Source organism: Lepus europaeus, chromosome 3, assembly GCF_033115175.1.
Source record: "Lepus europaeus isolate LE1 chromosome 3, mLepTim1.pri, whole genome shotgun sequence".
Taxonomy (NCBI): Eukaryota; Metazoa; Chordata; class Mammalia; order Lagomorpha; family Leporidae; genus Lepus; species Lepus europaeus.
This window is the reverse complement of record NC_084829.1, coordinates 122065233-122079473: the sequence shown is the minus strand read 5'-3', so window position 1 is coordinate 122079473 and position 14241 is coordinate 122065233. Positions and strand designations below refer to the sequence as shown.

Genomic DNA, 14241 nt, shown 5'->3' with positions numbered 1-14241 from the left:
GCCCCTGCACCCATGTGGGAGACCTGGAAGAAGCTCCTGGCTCCTGGCTTCAGATTGTTGCAGCTCCGGCCATGGCGTCCATTTGGGGAGTGAATCAACAGAAGGAAGACCTTTCTCTCTGTTTCTCCATCTCACTGTCTGTAACTCTGAGTCTCAAATAAAATAAATGAAACCTTTAAAAAATATTTTACAACTATTTTCACACTGTACAGGCCAAAGTGCCGGCCCAATGAGAAAGTATGCTATTCTGCTCTACTGCTGCTTACTAATTTCATATGAAGCGGCCTCAACAACATTGTCTGATTTTGGCGTTTACTCTTGCAGAAGGTTTGAGGAAAACAAAAGGATTTGGGTTACATTTTTAGAGGTGCATTCTTGCTAATGTGTTGAAAATTGACTCTACAAGCTAAAGGAAGAAGTAAACAAACTCATTTTAAGATTATCAAAGTATTCCACATGACAAATGTTGAAGTCTAATACCAAGGAAGTAGTCAGAATGTGAGCACATTTTGATGGGCAGCCAACAATGTGGGCAAGCTGACTGAATGTGACTTTGAGAGAAAGAGAAGGAGATGACAACAAAGTTTTCATCCCTAGAAACGTTATGTTTGGAAATGACATTTAGTGAAGTGAAGAGGTTAATGGGAGGTGGGGTTTGGGGAGAGGATGGACAAGTTTGGTTGGGAAAATGATAAATTTGACATGGTTGTTAGACATTCAAGCAAAAATGTTAGTTACACAATTGCAAAAGGAAGGATATTACCAAGCTTCTCCAGGAATTCAAGATTCAAACAGCATTTCATAAATTTCTATCACTAAGATCTTATATTTTTAAATTTTTAGGTAATAATGTATGTTAGCATGCAAATAGTTCAATCATATGAATGCAAATATATGTCTAAAACATAGCATTTTTTCTTACAAGGCAAGAAAGTATGTGTGATGTGTGTCTTATCTTTGCACAATATCAATTAAAGAAGGGAAGAAAGCGTACTGTTCTATGAGAAAGAAGTGATGCTCAGAAGTAGGAGTTCATGCTCATGGAAACACCCCACAACTCAGCATTCTCATCACTTCCTTGTGGACTCTTTTCATTGGCTAAGCGTTTAATATTTATGTTAGACACCCTTGACATAATATATATATATATATATGTTTTCATAAGTGATAATATTTCCCCCGCATCCCTCAGAAAGGAACACACCATTTTTGAAGACCATATCTCTGGCTTCCTTGCATTTTGTGGTTGGCATGGGCTTATTCTCACTCAGCATACTTCTGCAGTGACTGCTGGAAACTTGGCCCCTCCTCATAAGGTTACACAAAGAAACAGCAGTAACCATTCTCATTGACCTCAAAAGCTGTAATGACCATTTGTGCCCCCCAAAATTCATCAGGTTTATTATACATGATTCCAGCTAAAGACAATCAGGTTTTTCTATTTCACACTAGGTGATTTTCATCTACAGATAGAGTAAATGAGGGAAACTCATAGATGATGCAAATGTATATTTATTAAGCATTCTTTTTCAAATTAGGCTGAATATTTTTACTTAATATTTGACCTGATGTCATTTTAGTAGGATTCATTTGAATCAACTTTTTAAAATAATTCCAGTGTCTGAATTTAGTCTCTAATTTAATCCAATAATTTTATATGAAGACATGTGAAAAGCTTATTTTATTTACTGATCATTCCTCTTCCATGTGCAACTTAAAAAGTCTACTTCCTCATTTAAAGCTAACTTTGGAAAGTTTTCCAGTAGTTGTAGAATATAAAATGTAGGAAACATCATTTTGATAAAACAAATCTATGTTCCATACGTTTGTAGATAATTTGTCAATTTTTGTATGATCTGATGGCCTCACAAAGTTAAAATACAGTAATGTGTTTTAAGCTATATATCTATAGAGCTGATATCAAATCAAATATGCCTAGGAATTTATTTCATGTCAAACATGTAAATACTATCTCTCAAAGTTCAAATATCATGCCAGAATTCTTCTTATTTTGTGTGTTAAAAATTTTCTGAATGTCCTTATAGATGATGGAAAGTTTTAAAGTAGTGATTAATAAATACACACCAAAAAAATGGAAGCAAGCAATATTATGAACCAACGAGACACAATAAATCTTTAAATTAAACAACAGAAAAGTACGCAGATTCTCCACAGGTTTTCTTGATAACTTCTTTTCAGGTCGACAGGCATATCCATAAATGCATGGGTTGTTTGTAGAAGCAAGGGATACCTGAGCTGGAAGACATGCTGCCATAACTCCTTTTTTTGTGAAAAGTCATAATCATGTGCCCAGACATCTACAATAACTTTCAACTTTCTCAATACAATAGAGGGACTTCTATCTCCTCAGGAATATTACAGAAACTTCAAATGTTTACTATAACAATGTGATCTAGTTAACATTATTAATGAAAGCCTAGTTGCTTGGTTTTCCTGCTTATGAATATATGAATTTTAGGACTGCGAAATAAGCAAGCATTTTACATGAAAAGATTTAAGGAATGTCTCTGCCTGTTGAACTAAATCATACATATCCATTTCAAAACTTGCTTGCAAAACTCTAATACTTGTATATTGTTTTAGCATAGTGCCAGTTTTATTATTAACAGGTATTAAGTTACTGTACTGAACTTAAACAATAGAAATTTAACACTTTATGAGAATACTCAAAGCAAGGCCTCAAATATCTTTCTTCAAATTATATTTCACCCTTGCAATACAGATTAATGTATTTATTTTTCGGAGAACAGTATAAATAAACTCCATCTGCCAGCATCATTGCCTTACTCCATTTCTAAAGAGGCACTTCATATTTCTTAGAGTATATTTTCTTGATAGTCTCTTCCTTTTTAAATAGCAGTCAAAAATGTGTGCAAATATCACTGACAACGTGATAAGAAGAGCTATTTATTTTTAAACCAGCTTTGGAAGCAGCTGCCCCTGAAACAACAGGAAGAAAGAAAAGAGATCAGAAATAGAAGGTGAAGCAGGCAGAGTGACAGAAGTAAATGGACTGTTGGCCTACACCAAATCAATTGTGGTAATTCTGTAAAGTACACAAATCTCAAGTAACAAGATGATTAAAAAGCAAATCATTGTTCTCGAAGTAGAGAGACAAACTCATCAGAGCAAATACTTTGGAAGAGAGAGAGAGAGGGGGCAAGTGAGAGAGAACATACTATTGCAATTAAAACAAAACACTATAGGGTACTTATTTACTTGATTACATAATAAGAGACATAGCGATGTGACACAGAAAATCACATGAGGGAAAAATTTCCAAACACTGCTAGTTAACTGGTGCTGAGGGCAAAATTTATGAAGTTGAACAAATATCCCTTGACTAAGCAGCTTCACAAACATTACTGGAAAATGAGTTTATTCACAGTCTGAGCTAGATAGAGCATTTTCAAAAGGCATCACTGTTGCAATGTGTTCACTCATTTTTAAATATTTCGTATAACCTAGCCAACTCTCAATTGCTCACTTGAAGAACAGCCGTGCAGCAATTCCAGTGCAATTTCCAAATGTAGGTTAGGCAAAGAGTGTGAATGGTATTTATAATTAGATAGATATACAGATAAAATATGACTTTCATATATTTATACAGTCATATATAACACTAACTTCAGGATTTGGGAAAGAAGTTGGGTATGTTGGTTGACATTTGAAGCTGGTAGAATTCTGAAACCTGGCAACAAATGGTGACCATCAAAAGAAACTGATGAGAATGAACAACTGACTGCCCTTCTGTAATTACATTACTTTTACTTCATTCCAATAGATCATACAAGCTAACACTTGTTTATATAGCATATAAAGCCCAAAGCTATAAAATGTGTGTCAGGTGGGCAAAAAAATGAGGCTAATAATTAGGGATCTCAGAAAGATTAAGAATTGCTGTGAATTTTTATCCCCAGTTCACCCCAATCTCTGTGATAGTCACAGATGGAATAGAGTACCTGGTAGTCATAATTATGAATTTAACTCAAGGTTGACATTATTATTATGGTATCTTTCACTCATGTTAATTTATGTATTTTTATTTTACTAGTCTATTGCTGGACTGGAGATTGGTATACTGATCTTGTTTTTAAGGTTTTGACAGTAGAATTATAACTAGAGTATTTGGAGTTTTTGGCTACAAAGTGTGTAGAGGCCTTTACTTCTGTTGGTTTCCAAGAGTTCTTAGAGATACTTTTCTCTTTCAAAAGAATATTTTAATGATAAATTCTCAATCTTAAAATTCATCACATTGAAATGATGATAAAAATCATTCTTTTACACTTTGGAATTTGAAATTTAAAACAAGATTTTCAGAAGTAACTACAACTATAGAATTCTTATGAAATAAAATTTAAATAATAAATGAATTCTAAATATAGATTTAAATTAGTATAAACTGTCTTAGATGCCCTCAGATGCTTTAATAACACCTCCTCATATAGCTCCTCAATGCAATACATTCTTTCAATATTTTCTGAACAGAAATGTGTGCATACAGAATCATGATAATTAAAGTATGAGTAAAAATCATTTTACTTGTCACTTGATATCTACATTATGTTGAAATCTCTTGACTCTTTAAAGGAAAAATATATGCCACTAAAGTGGCACATTTTCAAGACTGCATTATAAATTAAATGGATTATTCCATTAATAGATACACTGAGAGTATATTTCACTGTTTCTCATTTTCATTAACTTCAGAAGGTAAAGTGGTTGTCTAGTGTTCATATCTCATTTAATTATCTATAACATACATCTCTAATACCATTGAATATTTGTGATTTATTTTATAAGCTTATCACATCAAGGATTGATTAGAGCTCATTAAAAATATATACGCTGTGGGTGTGAATATATATATATATATTTTCAACCAGTGCACAATAATTATAAATTAGCCCCTTATCTGTGAGTGACAAATTCTATGTTCAAAACTAGCTTTCAAAACATTATTCATATATGAGTTCTCACTCTCTAGATTAGAGTGTTGGGAGGAAAATGGTCTTAAATTTATCAGATAGGGGTACCACGGGGTCTTGAAACAAGGGCACATCGTGAAGACAGTAGTTTTAAAGGAATCCACTGTGTTGCAGAGTTCCACAACTTAATTGGCTAAACATTTTTTTTTTTTGCAAAACTCCAGAATCAAACAACATAGAAGAGTTCAAGTGTTCAGTTCACCAACTCATCTGCCATTCTTTGCTCCAAAAGGTAAGGCCAGTGATAGTCCCAGGATACAATTTTTCTGAAATGAAAATCACTAGACAGGAGATACATTAATCATAACAATTGCCAAGAATTATTCAGCCCCCTGTGTCCATTCAAAGTTGGTCTTTATATTGATAATTTTAGAGAAAAACAACAAAATGGTCACTATGATAGCTGAAATATGGCTCATAGGAAACAGGGCTACATTTAATTAATTTTTGTTTATGTGTCTTCTCTGCTTGTTGTTAAAGTTAATATCACTGGCACCGACTTTTCAGTCATTCATTTTCCATTAAATTATTACCAAAATTTACAAACTTGGCATGAAGAGTACATTATATTTACAATGAACTTGGCACTTACAGAATAAATTATTGACTCTGTTTTATTTTCCAGCCCAGGTCACCTATGGTTCAGGCAAATGGAAAAGCCTGGTGCTTTATCATATATTAAGCTATATTAACATCAATAAACAGGTTTCCATCTGGTAATTCCTCCACAGTGCTGTCCCTGTTGCCGAAAACCAGTACCTTCCACTTCTAATCCACAGGAGAGATGTAGAGAAGTTATTAGTCCAAAGAAAGCAAAGGTTGCATGTTTTCTTCCTCAGTTTTATCCATGCGTTTTAGTACTGTAGGATCCACCACTGACTGGGATCTAGAAAGGATTAAGTCAATGTCAGCGAGTTATTAGTAAGTAATCAGCCACATGACATTCTCTTCTCTGTCTTTTCCTTGTCATTAATTCTCCCATGGATGAGGATAATCTTTCCCTACATCAAGGAATTCATGAACTGTGTATGTTGCACATTTAGAGAAAAACACTTATGGTGGTGGTATGCATCAGTGTGAGAAAACAATCCCCCTTTGACCCTTAAATAAAGAGTGAGCAGCAAAAGATTCTAAACCCACAGTAATAGGCTTAAGTTTGCTTATTAATGGAAATAGTGATGACAGCATCAAAAAAGAAGAGGTTTTGTTTCTTGTGTAATTTTTTTGCATTGAGCAAGATTCTTTTCTTTATAACAAAGAATTTATATAATTTAGGACAGATTTTTTTCAATAAAATATCTCAAATGGAAAAAAATACTACTTTGAAATGATTATGGTAAATTAAATAGAAACTGTGGAAGGCCTGATTCCTACTTTCAAGTAATCTATAAAATAATTCAACATGAATGTGCATTTTTAACTTTCATTTTATCATTTATTATCATGTCTAGATAAAAAGCAAAATTTAATGCGATTTAGTTAAACTGCCCACCAAAACATCTAAATAAAACTATCTTTTTCTTTCAAGTTTTATGAAATAGTTATGGGTTTTTAAAGACCAAAAAATTCTTTTGCTTAAGAAGCAACACTTTGAGATTTGAAAAGCACATAATTTGAAAATTCTTTACACAAGTTTTGATAGCATGTGGGACTTTTTGAAATAAGCCAGTCCCAAAAAGATAAATATAATGTTTTTTCTAATATGTGACAGTTAACAGAGAATGCAAAAAAATAAGAATGAAATGGACATCATATGATATGATTGTTATTTTTAGTCCTTCTTTATACTCCTGTGGAACTGTGGTCTTACTTTTTACTTGTTGAATATCATGGTTAGTGGTGAATTAAGTGTGGATAAAAATGAACTTAAATTATGTCTGCAAAAATCAAAGAAAAGAAGAAAGGAGGAGTATTGAGGGAGGGAGGAAGGGAAGGAAGTATGATAATCTTCCCAGAACTATACCCACAAAATGCATGAAATCTGTTCTCTTTATAATAATAATTTAATAAAAGAAAACATGAAAGTGAGAAGGAGAAAAATCGATGAAACAAGATACTATTGTGCAAGAGGCTGCCATCCTAAAAGCTGCAGCATTAAAGAAGCAGCTGCCCTTTCAAAATTCTCTTGGATAACGAATTCTTCTGCTGCTGCTGCATTCCAGCCATTTGGCTTTTGCTGTGGCAGTGTGCCTCTTTGCAGACCTCATTAACTTTTGAAGAGAATGACTATAAGCTAAAATACAACTGAACATACTAATGAAAAAGAACAGCAACGGAACTAATTATCAAAGAAAGATAATTACAGGATTAACGGATAAACTGACTCCTTCATTTAAATAAACTTAAATTCATTTCAAAAGACGGAATGGGAATAGTAATGACAGCATCAAAAAGGGAAGAGGTTTTGTATCTTATGTAGTTTTTTGTATTTTGTATCAGTATTTAATAGGCATTAGAAAATCTCAGAAAGGAGACTGGCAAAAGTTTTGTTGTGTATTTGTAAGAGAGAAAAAAGAAAGGAGAGAAGAAAGACTACAAAGAGGAGGAACAGGGAAAGAGGAGGAATTCTGTATCTTTTTAATTCAGTGATGTCTATTTTGGGAAAATAAACTTGAATAGAATATATTTTAACAAAGTGTGCAATTGCAAAAAATGCTTAGTATTTAGGTCTTTAAAGCTGTCTTTAAGTAAGACCCATATACTTGCCTGCACAATAAGATCTCATTGTCGTAATTCCTGTACAATAAATTATTTTCATAATGAAAGAATAGTTATTTTCTTAGAATTATATCCATGAAATACATCAAATCTGATCTCCTTATATTAATAAAAATTTAAAATGGATAGTATAATAAAACAGATTTCAAAATGAAAAGCAATGAGAATAATGGAGAAAGAAATTCTTATAAAATACCTGAAAAATTCTCATAAAATTAAATCAATTCTATAAATGTTAAGATATATTCTGATTATATCCAATAAGTACACAACAAAACTCTTCAGACAGCATGGGATACATAATTTAAGTATCAGCCAAATATTCTATTAAAACATACATCATAGAGCCCCCTTCTCTCTTTCTCTCTCTTTCTCTTCTTTTTTGTTTATAGAATATGTGAATGGAAGGGGAAAGGGAGCGGGAAAGGGGAGGGTTGCGGGTGGGAGGGAAGTTATGGGAGGGGGGAAGCCATTGTAACCCATAAGCTGTACTTTGGAAATTTATATTCATTAAATAAAAGTTAAAAAAAAAGAATATATTAGAGGATATGAAAATTTTAACAAAACTACATGACACTGTTCAACTTGAGATCAAATTATTAGCTTGGTTTTATCATGTATTACATTGTTAGATGATAAATGCTAATGTTAAACAATTCCTCAAAAAACAGGAAAAAAACTGGCAGAAGCACTTTGTGATTAAGATTTTTTTGGTATTTAGTTGCTGCAAGCAAGCATACTGTATCTTTGACCAGACCTTTTCCCTTTATTCTCTTAAATGACATGATAGGATTACTTGTGTAACAGTATAACTATAAATGAATTGGGTTATTCCAGTTTAATTGAAAGAATTGTCTATCAGTAATACATCACACTCATCTGTCTACATAGCCTCGGCAGTCCTTGTAATGAATAATTTTTCTGTATTTTTTAAAAGATATATTTATTTTGAAGTATGAGAGAGAGAGAGAGAGAGAGAGAGAATCTCCCATCCACTGATTCACTCCCCAGAAGGTACAATGGCCATTGCTGATCAGGTTGAATCAGGAGCTTCACCTGTGTCTCCCTCATAGGTTTCAGGGCCCAAACACTTGGGCCATTCTCTGCTGCTCTTCTCAGGCCATCAGCAGGTAGCTGGAGTGGAAGTGGAGCAGCCAGGACTAAAACTTTACCCAAATGGTTGCCAGTATCTCATACAGTGGTTTTGCACCTTGCACAGTAGCCCTGGCCCCTTATTTCTTGAAAATCAATATCTTAAATTTTGGTGTCCAGTACTCATTCATTCAGTTATTATACATCTGTAATATCGCGTTTAACAGGCTAGATTTGGGACAGACATGAATACTGACTCCAGTTTCTATGAAAGCAATTTGTTAGCTCTGTTTTCATGGAAAGGTTTTTAGACTTGAGGTTTTTTTTTCTTTTATTTGTAAAAAAGAGAAAACAACACCTACATCATGTAGACAAGGTGAGGATATTATGTAAATATACATACACAAATACAGCTCAGATTCTGTCACATAGGTAACAAAAGTGGTCAAGGAAGCAGATCACTGGACACTATTGCTTGTGAACCAATATTAGCATTGCTATCCTTTAGTTACACAAACTATCGTAGTCAACTTTCCTGTGTCTTGGTCTCCTCATAAATATAATGGAGATAGTATCACCTTAGAAACTGCTTTGATGCAAAGCAAATGAGTAAATATATATGTCACTAGAATAGGGGTAAGTGTGTAGTGACAACATATGTTTAAAATTTTTCAGTAAAACCAGAGGTTCACTTCACAATAATAATATTAATATTGTCCACAGCAACTGTTAAACACCAAACACTGTCCAAGGTGCTGAAACATCAAATAACTTCAAATCTAAAACATTCACAACCTTGAAAACTTCCTATCTCTTCACATGAAAATTCAACTCCTTCCTAAAATTTATGTAGGAAACCAAAGTCATCTTCTTACAAGTCTTGTTCACTTAGATCAAAGGCAGGATTACACATAATAAAAGTGGCTATTCTCCCCATTCTCCCTTCTTCTCTGGAGGCACTCCATAGAAATCCTTGCTTCCTCAGCCTAGAATTATATTTATTTTTTAATTTCCACTTTACATGAAAAGCATAGAGATAGAAGTGGATAGAGAAAGAGACAGAGCCTTCCATCTCCTTTTTTTTACTTCCAAAGGCCCACACTTCCCAGGGGTAGGCCAGTCCATTTCAGGAGACAGGCACTGAATCCATTTCTCCCATGTTAGTGGCAGGGCCCCAAGTGCTTGAACCATCACTTGCTGAATCCTAGGGTGCCCATTATCAGGTATCTGGTATTGGAAGTGGAATCAGGACTTGAATTGAGAACTCTAATACGATATGAGGGTATCCTAAATGGTGTCTTCACTATGGCTCCAAATGTCTGCCTCTTCAGTATGCAATTTGAAAATCACTGGGTTTTGTGATTTTTAACAGCTCTGATAGACTGTCTGTGAATCTGGAACAACACTAAATTGAGGTTGCCTTGAATGACTTGGTCAGTTTTAAACTGACAATGATTGTGCGTATTTCTAAGGTATTATGTGATGAGTAAATATTGTACTCATACAATCTTATATGTGGAACCAAAAAAATGTTAAAAAATGAAGTAAAGAATATGATGGTATTGGATTGGGTATAGAGTAAGGAAAAACAAGACCCTGGTCAAAGTTCACCAAGTTTCAGTTAAGAGGAATGAATTCCAGAGATCTCCTTTACAGCCTTGTAACTGTATTAATAACAACATGCTGTATGTCTAAAAACTTCTGAGAGCAGATTTTAAATGTTGTTACTACAAAAAAATTACTATCTTTGAAAATTCCCAGATACATAATCACAAAGGTATGTAAGACTTTAAAATATCACCCAAAAATATATACAGAAAATCTTAGAGTTAAACTTGGTGTTCTCCCCACACACAGTCCCAACCCATTACCCAATCAGCATACCTCTTCATGGCCTTGGGGGAGAGTTCCTTTTCTACTTCTTTCACAGGCACACTGTAGGAGTCCACATTGTATTCACTGTCATCATCATACTCATGGTCTAGCAGCGTTCTTGCCCATGTTCCCATATCATAAGGGGGCAGCATTCCTCCAAACTCAGAGGGCAGGATCTCAGGATGAATTAGTTGGTGTAGACTATTCAGATTGTTCCCATGCAAAAATATCTATAAATGCAAGATGAATGGGGGGAAAGACAAAGAGGAAAGTAAATACCATCCAAAACCTAGGGACAGAAGGGACAGAAACAGCAAATACAGGAGTCATCTTTGTCTCCTAAAAGATCTAAGTACTTCATCCACTCATGAAACAAGCAAGACTAGGACTATCATACTGATATTTTTAAAAAGAAAAAAAATACTGAGGCTCAAGGATTTATAGTTACTAAGTTAGAGATGGAACCGCAAGTTTGGTTTCCTAATTCACAGTTGAGACATGAGCAGAATAAGATGTGCATGCTGATCTGTACATTATCCTGGCATTCGTTGTGCCAACAAGACAATTTGCATAATGAATGCTGTTAAAACAGACTCTTCTCATAAGGGACTCATCAATTACAGATCAACAGCATGGCTTTTTCTTTATCATCAATAAAAATAAGAATACCGTAACCACTAAATTATTGCTTTATAATGAAAAGTGGGTGATATAAATCAAAGAAGTGGATCAACATCATCATAGTCAGAGGCTGAGTGAAGTTTATGACTCAATGGACATATACTTTGCAAGCTGCCAGCATCTTCTTCACCAGAGTTTCCCATATTGATTATCCAATTAGAAAATGGAATAATGTAATGAAAATATAAGGTTGAATGTATACATTAATTATTGATATTATTTTCTATGTGGACCTTTTATTAAAGTGAAATATTCATGCTAGATACTCAAAATTTGCTTTCCTATAAGTTGATGCCTCTTTTCTCTTCTACCATTTGAATCTCAAAACTGCAGAGCAGCATTCTTTGATAAAGCATCATTATCGTCTTAGATAAACTCATGTAATACTTAAGGATTGTAAATAACTTAAAAATAATTTCAGATTCAAGGTGGACATTCATATTTGCTTTTCACACCTTTAGAGTCTGCTCATGTACAAATATCAGTATAGGAAAACAAAGACTAGTGTACAACAGCAAATAAAATTAGAGGGATAGGGGTCATCAATTAGCAAATATTTTCAATAAATTATGGAAGAATAAAAGTAGACAACAGCAAGTCACTGGCCTAATGAGGAAGAGCAAATGGCTGCCTGTGGTCCATGATGCAGGGCCTGCAGTGGTGGAAGAGGCTGTTTGTTCACAGTGTAACTTCACTTCTTCCCACTCCTGTTTGAGACCACAGCAGCAAGTATTCATGCCCAGGAAAACACACACAAACACACACACACACACACTCAAGAAAACAAAATAATTTTCCTGGGAAAGTTAAGCTCTGGCCACTGAAAACCTTATTTTACTACATACACACAACCTTTATTTTATAAGAATTTTCCTTTTATTTTACTTATTTTAAAGGCAGAATTACAGACAGAGGGAGAGAGATAGAGAGAAATATATATAGAGAGATCTTCCATCTGTTGGTTCACTCCAAAAATGGCTGCAATGGCTGGGGCGAGGCCAGGCTGAAACCAAGAGCCAAGAGCATCACCCAGGTATCCTACATTGATGCAGGGGCCCAAGCACTTGGGCCATCTTCTGCTGCTCTAGAAGGTGCATTAACAGGGAACTGATTGGAAATGCAACAGCAGGGACTCCAACTTGCTCCCTTATGTGTGTGACATCAGCACGGCAGGCTGAAGCTTAACACACTGTGCCACAGCACAGGCCTATAAAATGTTTTTTTTTCTATGTAAGAAATCTCCTTCAAAATATTCAAGAAATATGGAAATAAACCCTTAGAGCAGTATATGTAATCCTAGAACTCTACTTCCTCTCTAAAACTGCCACTCCTCCCTCCGCATCACTTTCAGCCTTGGCCTTGCCTACAATTTCACTGAGAAAATAGGGCAACCAGATGAGATCCACCCACCAGCATCTGTGTCCATGTGCTTTGCCTTCAGTGCTATTACAATGGAAGGGGAAGCCTCAAAAAGGCCAACCCTTCATCCATGCATTTAGAATCCACCCTCTCTCCCATACTCTTAAATCTCTTATCAGTTCTCTCTTGTCCCTCTCACATCACACTTTCTCTTTCTGCAGGATTATTAACATCAGATAAATAAAACATGCTGACTCCACTGCTCCCTACTTAGAAACACAAAACCTATCTTGTCCCTCCTTTTACCTGCAGTATTACCTTTTATCTTACTTCCCTTTATTACAATGTTCACCAAAGGAGTTGTCTATGTTCATTGTTCAAAGACTATCTTCTCATTTTCCCTAAATTCATTCCAGAAAGTCCTATCTCCTACAACAAATACAGCTCTTCCAGATCTTTCTCACAGCTAAAATCAATGCTTAATTCTCCATATTTGTCTTGAACTCTCAGGAGGTCAGCACCTCTGGAGGCTGGACAATAAAGATTCATTTCAATTGCTCACCTGTTAAAGTTTTGCTCTTGGATTTTTCTTTGCTTTAATCCATTCTGTGTGATTACATTATTTACTGAGGTTTTACTCTTTCCCCCCTATTTCTTCCCTTCATCCATTTCACCTAAGAAGTTTTTGGGAAGCACTGTGGCATGGTAGGTTAAGCTTCCATCTGTGGCACCAGCATTCCATATGGATGCCAGTTTGTGCCCGGCTGCTCCTCTTCTTATCCAGCTCTCTGCTTATGGCCTGGGAAAGCAACGGAAGATAGCCAAGTGCTTGAGTTCCAGCACCTAGTGGGAAACCCAGAAGAGGCTCCTGTCTCCTAGCTTCAGATCAACTCAGCTCCAGCCATTGTGGCAATTTGAGGAGTTAACATTCAGATGGAAGATCTTTCTGTATCTCCCTCTCTCTCTCTGTGATTCTGCCTCTCAAATAAATAAATAAAATGTCTTTGTGGACCTCTTTGCCTCTGAGTACCTTAAACTCCAAGAATTGGCCTGAATAACACTTGCATTTTTTAAACTTTCTCTTTTTTGTAAAATTAATGAAATTATACTCGGTGATCTGGAATGGAAAGGAAGGAGATGAAATACTTTTGAGAACCAGCAGAAGAAAGAATCCACTATGTTGATGAAAAGGAAGACATCTCCGCCTTAATTAGTAGGGAAACCTACTTCCTGTCAGCTCTTGGGAAGCAGTGTTTAAGTCTAGCCCTTAGGTTCCAGATTCAGCAAAGATTCCCACTTTCCATAGAAAACTTGATAGCAGAAAGGAATATTAATTCAAGCAATGAATATTGGGTTAAACATGATGGTGTCAAATGGGTCCATGACAGATGAGAAATTTGTCTCTGCATGGAAAGATGCCGGAGGTGAGATTCTGAGGAAAGGGCCCTCTATCACATTCAGGATTGATATTCCTAAACCAGTCTTGCTGGAAGTTCAAGTTTAGAAT

At 35.1% G+C, this 14241-nt stretch overlaps 1 protein-coding gene across 1 annotated transcript in view; it reads right to left on the bottom strand.

Moving 5' to 3' along the window:
• Nucleotides 1–5807: 5807 nt before the first annotated feature.
• The window catches only part of CLVS2 (clavesin 2), a 74361-nt gene continuing 65927 nt past the window's right edge, over nt 5808–14241 (bottom strand). Inside the window, exons 4-5 of the mRNA XM_062187702.1 lie at nt 10704–10924; nt 5808–5895 (exon numbers count right to left, since the gene is read on the bottom strand). Of these exons, the coding sequence (XP_062043686.1) occupies nt 5808–5895; nt 10704–10924 (309 nt within the window). The remainder of the gene's footprint in view (nt 5896–10703; nt 10925–14241) is intronic.